The sequence below is a fragment of the Neopelma chrysocephalum genome, unplaced genomic scaffold, assembly GCF_003984885.1.
Source record: "Neopelma chrysocephalum unplaced genomic scaffold, ASM398488v2 Primary Assembly neopelma1_97102, whole genome shotgun sequence".
Lineage (NCBI taxonomy): Eukaryota > Metazoa > Chordata > Aves > Passeriformes > Pipridae > Neopelma > Neopelma chrysocephalum.
In genome coordinates this window covers 2,153-22,074 of record NW_020925744.1, presented here as the reverse complement: position 1 = coordinate 22,074, position 19,922 = coordinate 2,153, and the positions used below count along the sequence as shown (strand labels likewise).

The window sequence follows — 19,922 nt, the reverse complement described above, 5'->3', positions numbered from 1 at the left end:
TAAGTCCTCAGAGCCCTAGAGAAGACAGTTCTGCTTTCACAGAATTCTATATACTCAAAATTAGCAATTTACTGCTCACTTCAAAAATTAGAGGTGGACCAATGAAGTACTGATTGCAAATTAAACCAGCACACACGTGCAAGTCCTGTGCAATCTGACTATTACATGTGTGCAGCACAGTTCTACGCTGGCCACCTGACTCTGAGTCAACAGAAATAATTTAGAAAATGCATAGTTTCTAAAGTAGCATAGAAAACATCACTGATACTCAGCTAGCTTTCCAAAATTAAGGACACAGTGCATGCTCAACAGACAACGGGGATAGAGAAAACTTTGCTACAAGTTTTGAGGAACAGCTACATGCAAAAAACAGTACAAACTGCAAGCTCCTCTGTATTAAGTCTGGATTAAGAGAGGGGCAGAAACTAAAATGTAAATGACAGCTAGAATTCACCATTTTGAGACCTTAATAAAAATAAGTAAATGTTTGGATGCTTGGAGGAATTATCCTAAATTTAAAGTAGGCATAGTTTCAGTTCTCACTAAAACATTGTCATATGGAAGCACTGGCAGAAAAAAATGCAGGAGTAAATGTTACTGGGATTTTGATTCTTTTTCAATGTCATGTAACAAGCTACACCTACATATTTCACAAGTAAATAATTAAAATCTTTCTGCCATTCAATATCAGAAAATTCAATTACTCATATACTAGCAGCAACATATATATGCTGCTCTTTCTTCTGCCACTTACTCATCAGGAAAAACCTGCCTACAGAACAGTGATAATCCATGGCAGATTTTCATTGATCAAATGCACACCTAAGCACAGCTGAGCATATCTAAACAAACAATGACTGTAGCAGAATTCTCCTACCAACTGCATAAATTCCTGAGCCTTTTCCTCATTTTTCTCACCTGCAGTAGTAGTGCCGGCCAAATTTTGCCCAGTGATCCCTCACAATCTCCTCCACACTCTGCTTTCGGGCTGCTAGGATTGAAAGCCAAACTAGCACAGCCCACAGTCCATCTTTCTCTCGAAGGTGATCAGACCCTAAAGAGACAGACATAAAGTGCATTATTTGGTATCACTGCAAATCAGAAAACAAGGTAAGGAAGCTGGGCAGATGTCTAATTTAACTTTGTATGTCACATAACAGTCATCAATAGTACTAACCTCAGCACCTCTAATATATTCCAGACAGACAGTCAGAAATGAAGTTTAAAATATGATTTATTAATACATGACAAAATCCATATTTCTCAGGTTAAGTAAAAATATGTACAAGTATTTGAAAAGAAATGGTAGTAGTAGGAAAACAATTTTAGTCATGATTCCTGCTCACTGAAGGGTGTTTTCACCTCTGCTACTGTTTTCCAGAATGGGGCTAGATATGTAAACCTAGCCATGAACCAGAATGTTCTGTGTTTAAAGAGTCATGTTCAACAGCATCTTCATATCTCTGCAGATGTTCATCTGTCAAGCTGCAGTGAAAGAATTTTCAGAATGTTCATGATCTCCCATCAGGACAAAATCCAAGAGCTTGAAAAGATTTTTCTGGCAAAAAAACCCCAAAGCAAACCAGAGAATGGCACTTTTTCTCCTTTCTACATTTCTCTATACCATCTAAAGATGTTTGGATGCTCAGATCTAAACCCATTCCTAGGTTTATATTTCAGAAGAGAGAAGTTATTACAACAATGAAGACCAGCAACAATTTTGCAATATCGGATAGGATTTAGCATATAGTCTCAGATCCAAGTAAGATCCAAGATCCCTGACATTCAGTAGTAATGAAGACAATTATATAAGCTCATAGACTCATGAAAATCGAAGAGAGACCAAATATGTGGCCATTGCTCTGGCATAATATACTAGATTTGGCTGAAGTTTGTTAGCTGCAACCTTATGGTTTTCTGTCTAGACGCGCATTATTGAAATCCTGAGTACAAACCAAGTGCAATAATTCAGACATTTTCTCCATTTTGTTTTCTCCATTAATTAACTACTGATTATGGAGGCAACCAGTTGAACTGTCTGTGTCCTCAGAAGAGACTTAGCAAAATCCTCCAGAGAGGAATCTAAACAGTTTTAGGTTGAAAACCTGTTTTCTGAAGTATCCTCCTTCCTCAAACACAAAAATCGTATTGCAGCAAGACTGCTTCGCAGTGCTGTGGTTTTACATAACAGCCTGCCAGGTCCACACAGTCATCTGTCAAAACAGTTGTGTTTTGCTACTGGCAGAGGACATAGTTCCCATAATGTAAATTGATTCCCTGAAGCTGTTAAACCTGTGAAAAACTGTTAACATATTAATGGTATATAAGGAAAATAACAAGACCTGCAGATAGCCACAGGGTGATTCTTTGGGTTCAGTCTTCCAGTCACTGCTGATGCCTTGAACCTGCAGTCCCACTTCTTAGGAGAGATCAACAATCAGGAGAGCAGCCCCTACTCATATGGTTTTGCTAAGAGCTTGTTGTCCTGGGTCTGCCACAGCTCTGACTGGCACTTGCACTTCTTGTGTTACATTCAACCTCAACACCCTGAATCTAACATTACCTACTTAAATAAATGCAAATTTCTATTCAGCACAATATCCAAGTTCTATGGGAATGATTACTGAACACTTGTAACAAGGAGAAAGACTTGCATGAAGATAAATTATGTTTGTGTCTATGTGTTATGTATTACAGAAAAGGGCATTTAAGATTTAAGAGCTGAGACAGTAACGTTCCTTTGCATTTGCAAAGTGGCTGTCATGATAGTAAGAGGACCTCCTTTGTGCTACTTTTTGTCTGTCGTGAATTGTAATCTGGGAGCTCTCTGGAACAACGGCAGTCTCCTACTGCAACAGCCAGAGTTTAGGGCTGATCCTTGAGAAGCTGCTGTAGAAGGAGCCACAGCTCACTTTGTTCCCTGCTCGTGAGTCCTGCCTGCTGTGAAAGCACGGAGTGCCAAACAATCAGAAGAAAAAGGGCAGCGTTATTTATGAGCTCCCAAAGCTTTCCAAAGAGCTTCAGATAAGAAAGGAAAACAAATGTCCCTCTACAGGAAGTCAGTCCTTCACAGTCAGGTCATAGAATCAAGGAATTGTTTGGGTTGGAAGGGACCTTAAAGGTCATCCCTCACCTTTTCTTCTACCTCCTTGCAGTAATACGCTAGATCAGCTTAAGGATACCTTCTACACAAACACCAGTAGTATGTCCTGTGGATAATAAAGTCAGCTTCCTTATAGGCAAAGCAGACAGCACAGTCACAGTCATTAGTACCATATCCAAGATAATGGTCCAGGCTTCTGCCCCTGCCACCAAAAGAGAAATCTAGAAGAGAACTGTCACTTCCCCCTCAGCATATACATCATTCTTCTGGTAACAGCAGGAAAAGTCATCAGGTCACCACAGGGGCTGGGGACACTCAGGGGACCGGGAGCACCAGAGGTTCCCCTAGGCCAGCAGGGCAGGAGCAGCCAGGGCCCATCCTGCTGCTCCAGGAGCAGGGCAGCCGGGTGTACTAGGGCAAACCCCAGCCCCGGGCATCAGGCACGTCCCTGGGGATGGGGATAGGGCAAGGCCAGGCCAGCATGTGGGGCCATGGGCAGGCCTGGCTTGGGGAGGTCCTTAGGCAGGCATGGCAGGGCTGCGGGGAGCTGGAGACTGGCCCTGTTGCAGCATTGCTGGAGGTGGAGCTGACAGCCCGGGTGCTGCTCCTTTGCAGTGGAGGAGCCCTAGGGCAGGACACTGGTAACAGCAAGCTCACCCCACCATGGCTGTTCTTTTCCTTCTTAACCTGCCTGCCTCTCCTTTCAGCCATTCATCCTTAGCACTGAAAAATTCCATTTCACCTAAAAAGTTATCTCTGTTGCTGGTATCACCAGCCACTTAAACGGCTTAAGTGTCTCAACAGACACCAGCAAGAAGTGGAGACATGGCACTAAGCTTAACCCCTTAGCAACTTGTTCCAAGGTAAACGACCATTTATTCTCCTGTTGTGTAACACTCTGCAGACTGCAGGCCAGCAAATCATACAGTGAAAGGCATAGCAGTCATTCAGCAAAATGGTCTATACATCATGACCACTGAGCTGAACACCAAAGAAATGCATTTGGATTTAACAAACACTTTAAATATGTTTCACTGAACCAAAATGTTCCAATGAAACATGGGCAGGAGCATTTCTGGAAGGCTCTCTACTGTGAATCTACACTACTGTGTATCTCTGAACTTTGTTCTGATGTGGCTTAAGTTCATAAATCTATATGAAGAGGGCTGAATGTATACATGTAACATTCTTCTAATCAACTTCGGAGCTTTGGCACGTGCTCTGTCCTTGCATGTCTTTCAGGAGGACATAAATTGTTGCTTCTCTGGAAAGAGAAAGGACTGGGAGAAAGTAATCCAAAGGCAAAATTCTGGATGGAAAAGCTGGAAACAACCCAAGTGTTTCAGAATCAAAAGTCACCAATTAAAAATGCTAGCCTGACATGAGTATAGTATGTGTGCCCAGGAAGTGTCTCAGTTCATCAGTCTTAACAGAAGGAAAATTGACAGCTGGGATTTCTCAGCACTAGTTTATTCCCCTTCTTTTATTTCACCAGCACATCCATCAACTGTGTTACTGTATGCACATATGTTGTTGTATTTATTGCCCTTCCTTCTTTTAGCAAATTAAAATCTATTACTGCAATTCTATTAGTCAACTCTGATTTTCACCTTTCACACAGTTGTCTGTGTCTTTGGTTACTCTCTCTTAACTTATTCCTCCTGCCCAGCTCACACTGTAGAAACTCCAGGGAGGGAGTTGGTTCCTCTGTCTCAGTTCAGCTAACACCATTCCGTGTTTTACAGATCCAGTGGATCTGCAGAGGTAGACCTGACCTGTGCAAAGGGAACAAGGAGGTGCCTCGCAACTATGTATTCCTGAAATCCAAATAGTAATATCCCTCTCAACTTGCTGAAGGGTCTCAGTAACCTCAGTATGATTCTCAGTGCTACTTTTAATTGAAACATCCACAGATTTAATGAAATGTGTTTAATGAGCTGAAGTAAAAAAGGAAAACAGAGGAGTCAACCATTCCTTTTTCTGATTTAACCATTACATTTAATTTGCCATTGTTCGGGGAAATTATAATACCTGCAAGTGTTTCAACAATTTATTTTTAAGTTAATCTGTTATTTCTCCATATAACAAAGCAAAAGTTATTTTTTACTGCTGCAACAGTCAATTGCTATGTCCAGACTCAGAGTGAACAACCTAGGAAAAATTCTCAGAGCATGTTACCATTCATAAAGAAGTACTCAGCTTACACAGGCTTCAACTGAAGAAAACTTTTCAGAAGCAGTAGCTTGAGAAACAAAGTAAGTTCATGCAAATATGTTCATATTATGATTTTTCTGCTCTTTGAAAGCTGTTAGCCATATATGCTGGCTTTTACGTCTAACTTAGATATCTGAGATATCCAATTCTGATAGGGACAGCAAGCCTTGAGGGCCATATGCACAAATAAAATGTAATTGTTTTTCCCTAACTTAGTCATCACTGTCTAGCACATTGCATTTTATAAATGTGACTTTAAACCAAGGAAAATCACAGGAGTACAGAAATGCACAGTAAATAATTTTGTTTGCACACACTTTGAGTCCTACAATTTCCAGCAATCTGAAACTTGATATTTTAGGCAAATGAAAATTTAGGAGCATTCTGATCTCTTCTTTAATTCAAGTTAATGAGATTATTTTAGATTTGTCTTACTGTAACAGATACCAAACATCTCTTTGGAGGCTTTCATTTATTTTAGCAACAGCACGTAATTATTCTCCACTAGTTCTTCTTCTGCATAATCTTTCAGGGAAAGGTGGCTGATGTTAATAGAATCTGGAAATTTGGAACGAAGCAAGTAAATTTATAGAAGTCGTAGCAATTACTGAAGTGGCTTAAACTGCAGAGAGATAAATCAGTCACACAGCTCTCCTAATCCTGATTAATAGTTTTCTGATGAAATTGAGAAACTAATTGCTGCTACTCATGCCCCTCTTTGAACTGTATGCTGGGCATTAGTCATAGAACCAGAAAGCTACTAACTTTATCTGACAAGCTCCCCACACTGCTACAAAAATGGAAGAAGTTTTTAAAGCATTGGTTGAGTTCCAAGATCAGCTGCCAGAAAACAAGTTTGGGAAACACAGCTCTATGAGATGTTTTCAAAATCTTTTGTCCTTTTATAGTAGAAAACTTGCTTTTATTTACTTGCCGGAGCAAAATCCCTTGTGTTATAAAACCAGGGCTCTGTATTACTTGGAAATACCAGCTGGGCTGAATTACCTGGGTACACGAGCAATTGCTTTCCAATGCAGTTTGATGATAGAATGTGGATTTTTAAAACTCCTTCCTCTTGCACAGAGCACCAAGTTTCCCACTCTGATCACTATATGGTATATTTATATAAATATTCCATGCTGAAAGCTGAAGAACTGCCAACTTTCAACTCCCTAAATAGATATGATTAAGCAGAAGCTGTAAAATTGATTCAAATGCCCAATACTGGCAGAAACTTGTGAGGGTCACACAGCTTAGGACATTATTAAAAGATTTGCAATAAGGTAAATATTTGCTGCTAAAAATAGCTCACATTGCTAAAGTATTGGTCATCAACAGACCAGACTATGTTTTACAAATAAACCTGCTGGCATATGAGGACACATTTCAGACAGCTGCATTGAACTGAAAGATGATAAGGAAATGGAGGCAGGGAGAAAAACAAACTTTAGGCATCATAATCATTGCTTAATTGCCTATGTAAGTATCACATAGTCACAGAGTCACAGAATGGGTAAGATTGGAAGGGACCACAGTAGGGCATCTGGTCCAACCTCCGTGTTCAAGCAGGGTCATCCAAGAGCACACGGTAGAGAATTGCATCCAGACAGTTCTTGAATATCTCCAGTGAGGGAGACTCCACAACCTCTTTAGGAACTCTCCTCCTGTCATCTATGTTTTTTACACAGCAACTACACATGCATTAAAGAATTTAAACCCCATGCTCAAGTTCTCTGGATGCCCATGGGATTGAATCTTGAGGATCCAGATTTGCCTTTAGATGGAATTGGATTAAATTGGAGATCAAGAAGCTTTCTGCACTGAAGTACTGCAGGTACAATAAAGTTTATCGGACAAGAACATACCACGATACAGAGATATTGCTGTAGAACAGCTCTCCATGCTGGCAGCAATACGTTGTTCAAGCAACCTTAGAATTCACAAGAGACAGGATTTATCAGTAATCTGAAGAATTAACGACAGGATAGGAGCACCAGACTAATACAAGAATACAGAGAGTGCTAGGAATGCAGAGACTGGTCTGAGATCAGGAGACAGGAGCTGCAAATTTGGAAGAGAGGCTACAGTACAAAATGCAATTGTTTTAGGGCCCTACAGAAAGATACAAGCAAAGAAAAAAGTCAAGGGCAAGAACAGAGAGAAGTTCGGGGAATTTTATTGCCTATCTGGAACAGACAAACCCCAGATGCCCTTCCTTGACCGCCATGAGTGTTTCCCTTCCCAAATTAAACCACTATCAGATACTGAGGATAATAAACTTAGCCAATACAGATCACAATGTCTTCACTTTTCAGTAGATCAAGACCTCAACCCCCCTGTTCGTTTTACATACCTCTACATATAAACCTGCATGAAGCAGGATATGCTGCACTCTGTGGGCTAAGGTATCTAGATGTACTTCAGCCTATGGGAACTCACCATCAAAACTCGTACAAGTTCCTTCCTGTTAAAACCCACACTTCCCTTTCTTCAGAATGATGTTAACAGTAGGATATTTTTTCAAAATATTGAGGTGCTAATGAGGTCATACTGGAGTCTCTAAACCCACTGAAGTTTTGTGAAAGTATCTGGTTTTGCATGAGCAGGAGGAACTTCAAATATTTAGAGGGAAGAGGTACAGAATTGGCCTGATGAAAAAGAATCAAAAAGCAGTGAGAGTTGAAAACTCCCAGTTCACACCTCTCATGGGCAAATAGAAGCAGAGTTCAACAACACACCACAACAAATAGCAGTATATTCTGACAGGTCAAGATCTTCCTACCCTTCTCTTCAAATTAAAAATCATTCAGTGACCTTGCAGAGCACCCTGTAGAGAAAGTATCTATTCAAAAGATACTTCAAGGCAATACAAACCTGTGCCACTCACAGCGATTAGTGAAGGCATCCAGGTTGCTAATCATGGGACATTGGTTACCATTCACAACAAAAAGAAAATTAACATTCATTATTAATTTAAATTCTCTTCCTTCTTACTTAGAGACATCTAAAGAAATCTAACACATTTTTGGTTCTTCCATCATAGTCCATTCAGATCTATACAGTAAATGACACATAGAGTGGCATGTCTATGGATTAAAGGTATCCTCATTTTTAAAGAAGTAGCATTCTGCTCTAATTGACCTCAACCAACAAACTGAATACTTGACTTAATTAAAGAAAAATGTAACAAGTTTCACTGCATGGTAAATAATTTTCTACAAAAAGCTGCAGCCAAAGAATTTCACATTCAAAATAAAGAACTCCATGAAACTCACATCAAAATACAGAATAAACTATTAACCAGGTATATGGTTAAGTTATTCCAGTACATGATCCTGTGCCAGAATCTAGCAAAAGAAAAAAAAAACCCATTCTGAAATTTATTCAGTTTTTCTCATAAACTAAAGCCATATTTGTGCAGATTTACAGACTACATATTTTAATTGTCTGCTCTAATGCTTCCTGTCAGCACTATATTTCTGATGACTCAAATTTGTTGTTCATTCTGCATTCTGTTGCTTGACTGGTTCTTGTGACAGATAAGGGACAAATACCCAGGGAAAACAGAGATGCTAATATGTAACTGAATTTCTTCTAATGATGATTTTATCTGAGGTTTGAGTAATTGTGATGTTTCAAAAAGGGTTGCCTGTAACAGGTTTGTTTAGAAATGCCATTGGAAATACCAATCCTCATACTTTGTACACCTAATCACATTAGGAAAAACCACATGGTTTCCATATGGGCAAAATCCCTCCAAATGCTGTTGCAGTCTGTGAAAAGACTATTACAGTGGAACCAATGAAATCTTTCTGCATTATGTGCAAGTCAGAAGAGAGTGCCAGGCACCTTCAAAAGCTGTCTGCACAGTAATAAGTTTGCCTGTCACTTCTGAACATCTGTCTTCTACATTTTTCACACCTCTGGTGGAGGTGATGGACACCACAGTTGAAAGATGACCCTCAAAATGTGAACAACAGACAGTTCTCCAGCACAAAACAGTTCCAGCACAAAACAGTTAATTCGCTGATTCTTTTGGGTTTGACTTGAGGCATCCAGAAAATTAAAAGTTGTCAATAAAAGTCTGTGGCAATTTTAGAGCATGTATTACTTACCAGTGCCAAAACTCTCCTCTCCACAAAGTGAACAACGTCCAGAGTCCATGAGATTGGAAAAGTATCTCCATCCTGCTGGTGTCTCATACACAGGAACCTTCATTACTTTGGCCACTCTGGAATAAAACATCACAAGATTAAGACAGTGCTTTTCTTACATACGATATGAGGTCACTTGAGGAATATTCTAGGTCTCACTACACTTCCTGACAGCTGGGATATAAGTTAAAAAAAAAACAAACAAGAACAGATCAACAACACCATACAAAACTGATCCTTGTCTCAGAACCTAACTTCAACCAGAACCCAGGTATGTTTATGTAGTATTTTGGAAAATGTAGGACCTTAGCTCAACAGGCTTTACCAGTATCTTTCTCTTCTTACTGAGCAAGAAATAGTTAACTCTAAATACATGGTTTTTTTAATGAAAGTTAAAGTACCATATTGAAGTACCTTCCTTTACAAAATACAGGTGGTCAAAGTCAATATGCTTCAAAGACTTGTACTTGTTAATGTGTTCAAAGCCCAAGACAATACAGGGATGTTTCCATGATACAGAATGCCCTTTAAAAACCTTTCCCAGTCTCAGATTGAATCTGAACAGGAACTGTTCCCTTATTTTCCCTGTCTCCTCTGACACACAAGATGGGCCCTTTCACTATCTGGGTGACGTGCCAGTACTTTCAAGGACCAAAATTAACCACCATATAATCTGGATGTGTGTTCTCTTCCCCAGGTTGTTAACTGGTAACTATTCATATTATAAGATATGATGAAAAAATCCCTTATTGGACTAAAAAACAAGAAAGAAAGAAAACCCACTCAACAACCCTAAAGAATTCACCACCAAGATGGGACTTATGCAGAATGAATATTACCAATCTTCTTGTTTCTAATGATATTTGCTGTTTTTCATTGTGTGCCTAGGATTTTCAGGACCAACTGTTTTATAATACGAAAAATAAGAATTGAGATACAGTGAAGCAATCTGACTAACTAAAAAAGACCTTATGATTGCTCCAACATTCATACCTAACAAACATTTTTTGAAGCAAGAAAATTTACATAATTTTAATCGCAGTCAAGCCCAGGCAAAGCAGATCAATCAAAGCTGGATTCAACGCACTTAATACAATCCACCTAGAAGTTACATATCAAGGTTGATGCCTTAAGCCCCCTAATGTTTTTTTATTTTTCTAATTTTGTAAGCCTTATAAGTTTTATAGGTAATAGAAGTAGATTTTAGAAACAAACCCCTTTCTCCCTCCTCCCCTAGCACCCCTTAGTTTATATATTCCTTAATCCTCTCACCCCATTCCATACCCCCCATGTCAACCCTATTCCCGTATCCAGTAAAAAATGTTCAGTCTCTTAGTCAAGGCAAGCCTGTCTTGTTTGGGGAACACTTGTATCTTGGCCTAAACCGCAGGACAGAGTCAAGGAACTGGGTGACTCTGCTCTCTGTACCCCGAAGATGATGAAGGATGATGAAGAGGGGGTCCCAAAAAGCCCCCCGACCCAATTCCAGGAGGTGGGCCAGGGGGTGGACCAGGCCAAAAGTTATAGGGTGGACACACTTGGGATTGGCCAGATATTGTTATAAATGTAACATCTCGGGCACAGCCCAGCACGCGCGCGTCGTTTACCATCTATTGCCTTGGCACAATTAAACCCTTTCTTATCTCACCCCAACTAACGGCTCCTGGATTTTTTCTAAGCACCACCTGAGCAGGCATCAAGGTGAAAGCAGTCATCACTCTGACCAACAGAGAGATACCTGTTTTCTGACAGTACAGCACTCTGTCTTAAATTAGGCACAAAAAGTAGATGGGATGAACTGTCCAAATATGCCAGCACTAACCCCTTCAAAACCTACCTAAATGACAGAATCACAGAATCATCAAGGTTGTAAGAGACCTCAAAGATCATCTAGACTAAACATCAACCTAGAATAACCATAATCACCCCTAAACCATATCCCAAGTGCCGCTTCCAGAGGCCTCTTCAACGTTTCCAGAGATGGTTACTCCACCACCTCCATCAGCAATTTATTCCAATGTCTAACCATTCTTTCAGTGAAAAAAACCATTCCAATATCCAATCTGAACCTTCCCTCACAAAACATAAGGCCATTTCTTCTTGTCCTTTCACTTGAGACATGGAAGGAGAGACCAACCTTTGCCTCACAGTAGCCTCTTTTCAGGTAGTTGTAGAAAGCAGTAAGGTTCCCCTCAGCTTCCTTTTCTCCACGTTAAATAACCCCAGGTCCTTCAGCCACTCCTCATATGCCTTGTGCTCCAGACCCTTCACCAGATCCATTGCCCTTCTCCAGATTTACTCCAGCACCTCCATGTCTTTCTTGTAGTGAGAAGCCCAGAACTGAACACAGGATTCAAGGCGGGGCCTCACCAGTGCTGAGTACAGGGGGACAATCCCTTCCCTGGTCCTGCTGGCCACACTATTGCTGATACAGGCCAGGATGACATTGGCCTCCTTGGCCACCTGGGCACACTGGTGGATCACGTACAGCTGCTGTCAACCAGCACCTCCAGGGCCTTTTCCACCAGGCAGCTTTCCAGCCACTCTTCCCCAGCCTGTAATGCTGCCTGGGGTTGTTGTGACCCAAGTGTAGGACGTAGTATTTCACTTTATTGAATCTCATGCAATTGTCCTCAGCTTATCGATCCAGCCTGTCCAGACACATCTGCAAACTCTTTCTATCCTCCAGCAGTTCAGCACCCCTGCCTGACTTGGTGTCATCTGTGAACTTACTGAGGGTGCACTCAATCCCCTTATCCAAATCATTGATAAAGATGTTAAAACAGGATCAGCCCCAGTCCTGAGTCCTGGGGAACACCATTAGTGACCGGTCACTAACTGGACTTAGTCCCATTCACCATGGTAAGTGGCGACATGACAGTTCAGCCCTTATGTACTGTCTCCGAAATCTTCACATTGTTAACCAACACTGATATTAAGTCCTCAATAAACATTTCTTTTATGTAAGAAATATCCATTGCTATCTATGTTTCCTCCTATTCAGCCTAGGTGTTAATTTTTGTACTTACATATTACATCTAAAAAGAGTGATTTTTAAATGAGACAGAGTAACCATTGCTGACATTTATTTGAAAAGAGCTGAAGATGTACATGAAGAAAAAAGTTTTATCAAAATGGTTAATCCTAAACTGAGCTTTCATATGTGTGGTTTAGAGGTAGAGGTAGGTGTATACCTCCTTGTGTTTATACAGCACTATATACATTATTGACCCTTAGAAATGCTGCTGCATAAGGGAGTTTTCACAGTGTGCAGCAGAATAGGTTTTTGTCTGGCTCTGTAAAAAAATCAAGAACATAAAAGGATTTAATGCCTGTATGACAGTAACTGCAGGCTGGAAACAGGACTGTACTGCCAAAAAATAGAAAACAATAAACCAGAAAACAATAGCTAACATGCTGGAAGAACAAAACCAGTTCTCTCGAGGTACTCTAACAATACAGTAGGAGTATGTTTGCTTGCAGAAATGTTCCCACATCCCGGTACTGTTTTTGGAGAAGGAAATCATTTCCCTTTCACTTTTCTGTATTCCTCTGGTCTGAGGATAAACAGCCTAGAATGAACTTACTCTGACCAGTAAGCACCAAAAAACTTCCAGAGGTTGTAGCACTTTTCAAAGATTTCTACACACTAGGCTAGCACTGAAAATACAAATGTTGTTTCTGTTGGCATGCTTCTTTTTTATTGACATTATTGAAATAAAGAATCATCACTGGAAGTCTCAATAAGTGCAGAATGTGACTTTATGCAACCTATGACCACCCAGAAAACATGAGAAGGGTTCCCACAGGAAGATGCAAAAATTCTCAAAGCTGCAGACTCAGAGAAATAATGTGTTGCATCAGATCAAACAAATAATCACATAAAATACAGGAAAACACCCTCAGAGTAAGGAAACTAATATGTGACTGTGAAATTACGAGATCTTCAAAGCCAGGGAAAACAGAGATAAGATACAGGAAAGGGGAGAGTTTTTTTTTAATGTTCCTACATCTACATCTTTCTAAACAAAAAATGTGACTGGTATTACTTCAGTGGAGAGAAATTAAAAAAATACATATAACCTTCATTTACTAAAACTTTTTTTTTTACTTAACCAATCTGCTTTTTTGTAGACAAAATGACTAAATCAGAGCTTTCAGTCACAAAAGCCAGGTTTTTGTTTAAAGAAGTTCCAGCTGAGACTGGTAGAATCCCTGTGGACCAAAATTTGGAAATTAGTTTCTATGTAACACTGGAAGTTTCCAGCACTATTTAATGCAGCATATGGCTTCATGACAAGCTTGATAGATGTTAGGCAAAAAAATGCTTAGGATGAGGGTTTCAGGAACTTGTAATTCTGCAAGAACAACTGCTTAGAAGTCACAGTAAGCATTTTCATCTATAACAAATCACAGATCCATTAATTACATTCTGTGATGTTTTTAGCAATGTACCTTCATAGGACAGTTCAAACAAGACTATGTACATAAGCTTTTCAAGTTTCTCTTCTCTTTCCAGCTTTCACTGGAATCCCTAAATTTGGGGAATCAGAAATGGAAAATCAGGTGGTTAAGGAAAAGAGTTTTGTCTATATGAGATCACTTTATGAGACAAAATACTACTTCTCTCAGAAAGTTAGTTTGGAACTAGTACTGCAAAGGGTTTATATCTTGCAGAGGTCTCACTCAACAGTGTAAACTTTGTATGTCCTTATATTCGTATAAGGATATACGTATAAGATACTGATGCAGTAGTGTACCTGTAAGGGCAAAACCACAGGCTCTGAGTTGTTGGGGTGTAGGTATTAGCTGTCAAAAGGCCTGACTTGATAGATGGAATATAGTTCCAGAACAATTTAAAATAAAAACTGGGTAAAAATATGCCCTATGAATAGGTTCATTTTCCTTGTTTTAAGTAAAGGCATTCCATTTATGTCTAACCACACAGTTGATATACCTGTGTTTATGTGTTCCATGAGTATGAACTATGCAGAAAGAATACAAATGACCACAGACATTCTGGTTCTTGTCATCTTGGACATTTAATGGGACTGACTTCAAACAGTCTTCTTGATTACCTTCTTTCAGTGTAAGTGCTCACTACATCAGTGAGATTACACAATAAAGATTCTTCAGTTTGTGTGTAGCACTAATTAGCTCTTGCTAGACTAGGAAACAGAGTATTTACACTTGAAACTAAACTGAAAATACCTTAGTTATTCTGACCATATCAGAGCTAAGGGCATTTATGTTCCCAGTATTCTGAAATACTAATGAAAGAGAAAAAGATAAATCAAAGAACAGTGAACTGTACTTTTTGCAATTACACACATTATTTAAAACTATATTTTGTGACATTAAAAAAAGCAGGAGCAGATGCTTTTAAATGCGGAGATAAAATGAGTTAAAATAAGAATAAAAATTCTTGTACTGTTATATAGTTAAATTTACTCTCCTACTGTACAGTTTCACTGTCATTTTTATTTTGAAGAGCTAGTCCCACACTACCTGTACAGACTGCCCTCTTTTCATTCAAACTTGAGGAGAATGCATACAATGCAACCATGAGAAGCACTTTCATCCCTAGAAAACAGAATTATTGGAGAGTTTAGTACCAAAACAGAAATGTTAAGCCAATTCTTGAACTCTACAATAAGTCTTACCTAAGCATGAGCTTGCCAGTTGATAATTAAGGTAATAATGAACATTAATTACAGCCTTCATAATAAAGATCAGGATTTTTACAAATTTGCTGACAGATTAAAAAAAAATTAAGATTAGTTCTAATATTATCACTTCTGCATCAGGCAACTGAACTACTAATTGTACAGCTGCACATCTGAATATCCCAAGTCTTCTTCCTTATACTTCATAGCCACCTACATGTCACCTAACTAGGAAAATAGAGGGTATAGGACTCTTGATAGTCCACATTATTTTCCTTTGAATTACAGAAAAAATACTAGCCTGCTTAAGCTGTGTAAAAAGATACCTTTCGATTAAAAAAATGTTCTTTTATTTACAAGTGTTAAAGGAATATCCTTGTGATACCTTTCTTTCAGTTTTCAATAGAGACAACAGACTATTTTTTACAGGTGGGCTAATAAAGCAAAGTGATCCTTGAGAGTATCTCCCAGACATCGTGGCTTTGCACTAGCAAAATATCTCTGAAATCAGCAGAATTACCCTGACTTACATTAACAGAAGTCAGAGGGAAGTTTTCTCCAAGCTAATCTATATAATGCCACAAAAACCTCCTGATGAATACAAGTCATTCAGATATAATAAATGGCCTGTGGCAAGCTGACTTTCTTGTGCCCAGTGAAACTCCAAGAATAGATCCGTCAATCAAACAAAATTATCCTGCCAAATTTGTGATGCCTATTCACTACAAAGATAAAGGTCACAACACTGGGAGAAGGGCTTTCTTTGACAGGCCTCATGATGCAAATGACTGGCTAGAGCTTTGCATTGCAGGTGAAATGCCAGTGTAAACTGGGATAAACTGTTTAGGGTAAACTGCAGCATGCCCTTGTCTCCTACTTTCCACCACCTGTAGATATCAGCTGACATGTGGAAGATGCTCAGAGACACCTGGGTGAACAGGCTTCAAAACAGAGACTGGTGTTCTGTGGACACAATTATTTTCAATCCTACTCCTCTCTGTGATGCCAGCACTAAGGAAGACAAGGTGCTGTAACTTAGAGACCAGCAAGCCTTACTCTGCAGAAGGGTAAGCACTGTCAGGCCCTAATAATAAGGAATTGAAGGAATTTGTGGGACAGACACGAGGGCAGTGAGAGAGACTGAAGGGCAGTGTGTGGCAGCAGCACCTGATGAGAGATCAAACCTCTATAATGGTTTCTTTCAGAGTTACTAAGGCTATAGAAAAAAAAGGTTTCCCGCTGGGTTTTCTAAATCTCTCCTTAGCCACTGAAGTAGCCTGTGTTATCTAATCTCCAGCTGATAAAAGCCTCATTTGATTTAAGGTCTGAATATTTTATTTCAAAGACAAGACTATGATTTGACTGAAATTAAGAAAACTTGTTTTGCTTTCCTCTTCTGTAGTCTTTCTTCAGGAAAAGAATTAAAGGTATCTCAAGTAAGGATCCACATCTGATTTATCAAGAAAATAATTTCTCTAGCCAAAAATAAGTCTTCACACAGTCTAACCTTAGCATACAAATCTTTGTATCTAACATTTTACTGCCTGAATTGCTTGAATTTTTTTTCTAACACTCTGGATACTTCTGAGATCGACACAACTGATAATGTTTGCCTACCTTATTTTTCCATCCCTTTAATAAAAATCTGTTTGGGCTGTTTTCTAACTATATAATATAGACTTTGCCTTCAGTGTACTTGCAACCAGATGCAAACTTTAATGGGCTCATTCTTTTGGAGTACCCTCTTCAACATTCAGATTTCATTTGCAAAAAAAAAAAAAATTAAAAAAAAATTTAATTTTATTGACACCATATTAATTGCCCTTTTAGTCACCAAGTACCTAGCCCACTCTCCCTGCACGATGTCTCCAGTTGTTCTTCTGTGATTTCTTCTTCCTGATGCCTGAGAGCTCTTTGCCACTTCATTTTTCAATTTCTGAAGTCTAATTCAGCTCACCTTTGGTCAGTTCTCTCTTCATTCTTATTATTTCTCAAGATGCAAGAGTCATGAACTAAATGGTTATAACATCTATTTTCAATCCCATCTGTAAGTCTCCCCTTTTTATCTGTGCAACTCCAATAGACTGAGAAATTCACAGCAGTAGCAATGACAGCACCAGCACTGGCACTAAGTATAATGTGAAATGGATGTTCTGCTTCTGGATGTTTTCACTCTGTCTGCACCACCTTCCCTTAAAAGGGCTTCAACTGCATATTGTGCAAGGAGCAGAGCTAAAACAGCCACCTCCCATATATGGTCAAGTATTATAGTGTTACTCCTTCCCGGTCTTTAATTTACTAAGTAAAAAAGCAGTGGAATGCTAAACCCTTGCACACAACACAGATAACCAGGACACACCACTAAGATAAGATGTAAGCCGTCATGTTTGGCAGAGAGGCTGTCAGGAGCATAAGGCAGAAAAAAATAGGCAGTAAACAAGTGCCTTTACTTTTTGCTTTCTAGTATGCTACATCTCACAAAGAACAATCACAGTAACAGAAATCAATTTTAAAAAAGCATCTGAAGGCAATTTAACTATAAAGGATCAAAAAAATTTAGCTTTTTTTTTGTTTTGCTTCCTCCCAACCCCTGCAATGCTTTAACTAAAGTACTTACACAGTTGGACTGAAGGTATGCTGAATCAAGCTCTGGTGTTCAAGAGTAGTTTCTGTCCTGAAAACTGGTAACTTCAGGTGGATTTTTTTGGATGACAATAGTTCTGAGGACAGTTATGCATTAATAATAATTGTGGAAATCATCATTAGATTCTAATCAGGACTTTGAATTGACTTCCTATCAATGGAGTCTCATGGCACTCAAGTAACGTAACTGCGGTGCCAACTAACTGATCCAATATTGTCTCCTGCTGCTCAGTCTCACACTGGCCTTTCTGTATGTTTGAAATCTTTCAACAGGAAAAACTAAAAATTACTTTAGCAGAAAGCCAAAGTCACAGAATCACAGAGTCACAGAATCACAGGATAGGTTGGGTTGGGTTGGAAGCGACCTTAAAGATCATCTTGTTCCAGCAGTCCTGCCATAGGCAAGGATGCCACCCACCGGATCACACTTCTCCAAGCCCCATCCAATGGCCTTGAACACTTCTAGGTATGGGGCATCCACAACTTCTCTGGGCAACCTGTTTCAGTGCCTCACTACCCTCACACTAAAGAATCTCCTCCTAATATCTATTCTAAACATCTTGTATTTCAGTTTAAAACCATTCACCTTTGTCCTGTCACTATCTGTCCATGTCAAAAGCTGCTCTCACTCTTTTTATAAGAGCTCTTAAGTACTGGAAGGCTGCAATGAGGTCTCCCCGCAGCCTTTTCTTCTCCAGGCTGAACAACTCCAGGTCTCTCAGCCTAACTTCATAGGAGAGGTGCTTCAGCCTTCTAATCATCTTCGTGGCCCTCCTCTGGACCCATTCCAATGGGTCCACATCTTTCTGGTGCTGAGGGCACCAGAGCTGGATGCAGTACTTCAGGTGGGATCTCACCAGGGCAGAGCAGAGGGTGAGAATCACCTCCCTCGACCTGCTGGCCACCCATCATTTGATGCAGACCAGAATGTGGTCGGTTTTCTGGGCTGTGAGGACCCATTGCCAGCTCATGTCCAGCTTTTCATCCACAAGAACTCACAAGTTCCTGTCCACAGGGTTGCTCTCAATGAGTTCTTCTCTCAGTGTGTACTCATGTCTGGGATTGCTCTGACCCAGGCGCAGCACCTTGCACTTGGACTTGTGGAATCTCATGGGGCTCTCATGGGCCCACTTCTCAAGCTTGTCCACATCCCCCTTGATAATACCCCTTCCTTCTGTTGTGTCAATTGCACCACTCAACTTCAAGTCATCTGCAAACCTTCTGAGGGTGCACTCTACCTCACTGTCAATGTCATTGGTAAAGATATTGAAGAGCATTTGTCCCCAGGCAGAGCCCTGAGGGACAGCACCCATCACCAGCCCCCACCCAGACATAAAGTCATTGACCACAACTCTTTGGCTGCATCTATCCAGCCAATTCCTTATCCACTGAATAGTCCATCCATCAAATCCATCGCCTTCAATTTGGAGATAAGACGCCATGTGGGACCATGTCAGAGGCATTACAGAAAACTAGATAAATGACATCTGATGGTCTTCCTTTGTTGGTCTTACCTTGTCAGCCATTGTAGTCACTCCATCATACAAGGCCATCAGACCGGTCAGGCACAATCTGTCCTTAGTAAAGCCATGCTGGCTGCCTTGGATTGTCGCCTTGTCTTGCGTGTGCCTTAGCATTGCTTCCATGAGCTTCTGCTCCATGATCTTCCCAGGCACAGAGGTGAGGTTCATCGGTCTGTAGCTCCCCATGTCTTCCTTTCTCTATTTTTTAAAAATAGGACTGATGCTTCCCTTTTTCCAGTCACCAGGGACTTTGTCTAACCACCATGACCTTTTAAGTATGATGGAGAGTGGCTTGGCAACAACATCAGCCGATTCCCTCCAGACCCTGGGATGCATCTTATCAGATCCCATAAACTTGTGCCTATTTAGCTTCATCAAGTAGTCTCACATTTGCTCTTTGTTGACAGTGGCAGAAACTTCACTCCTGCAACCCCCACTTAGATATTCAGGGACTTGAGAAATGTGGGAAGCCCGACTGCCAGTGAAGACTTAAGGTGAAAACTCATTGACCACCTCAGACTTCTCCATATCTGTTTTCACCAGTTCTCCCTTCTCATTTATCAAGCTGGGAACACTCTCCTTGGTCTTTCTTTTCTGATCTATGTTCTTATAGGATCCT

The 19,922-nt window shown here is 40.0% G+C and overlaps 1 protein-coding gene across 1 annotated transcript in view; it reads right to left on the bottom strand.

Annotated features, from left to right (window-relative positions):
- Nucleotides 1–19,489, bottom strand: part of LOC113961317 (phosphoglucomutase-like protein 5) — a 34,666-nt gene extending 15,177 nt beyond the window's left edge. The window contains exons 1-4 of the mRNA XM_027671591.1: nt 19,295–19,489; nt 18,780–19,075; nt 9,433–9,548; nt 919–1,054 (exon numbers count right to left, since the gene is read on the bottom strand). Coding sequence (XP_027527392.1) covers nt 919–1,054; nt 9,433–9,548; nt 18,780–19,075; nt 19,295–19,489 — 743 coding nt within the window. The remainder of the gene's footprint in view (nt 1–918; nt 1,055–9,432; nt 9,549–18,779; nt 19,076–19,294) is intronic.
- Nucleotides 19,490–19,922: the final 433 nt, after the last annotated feature.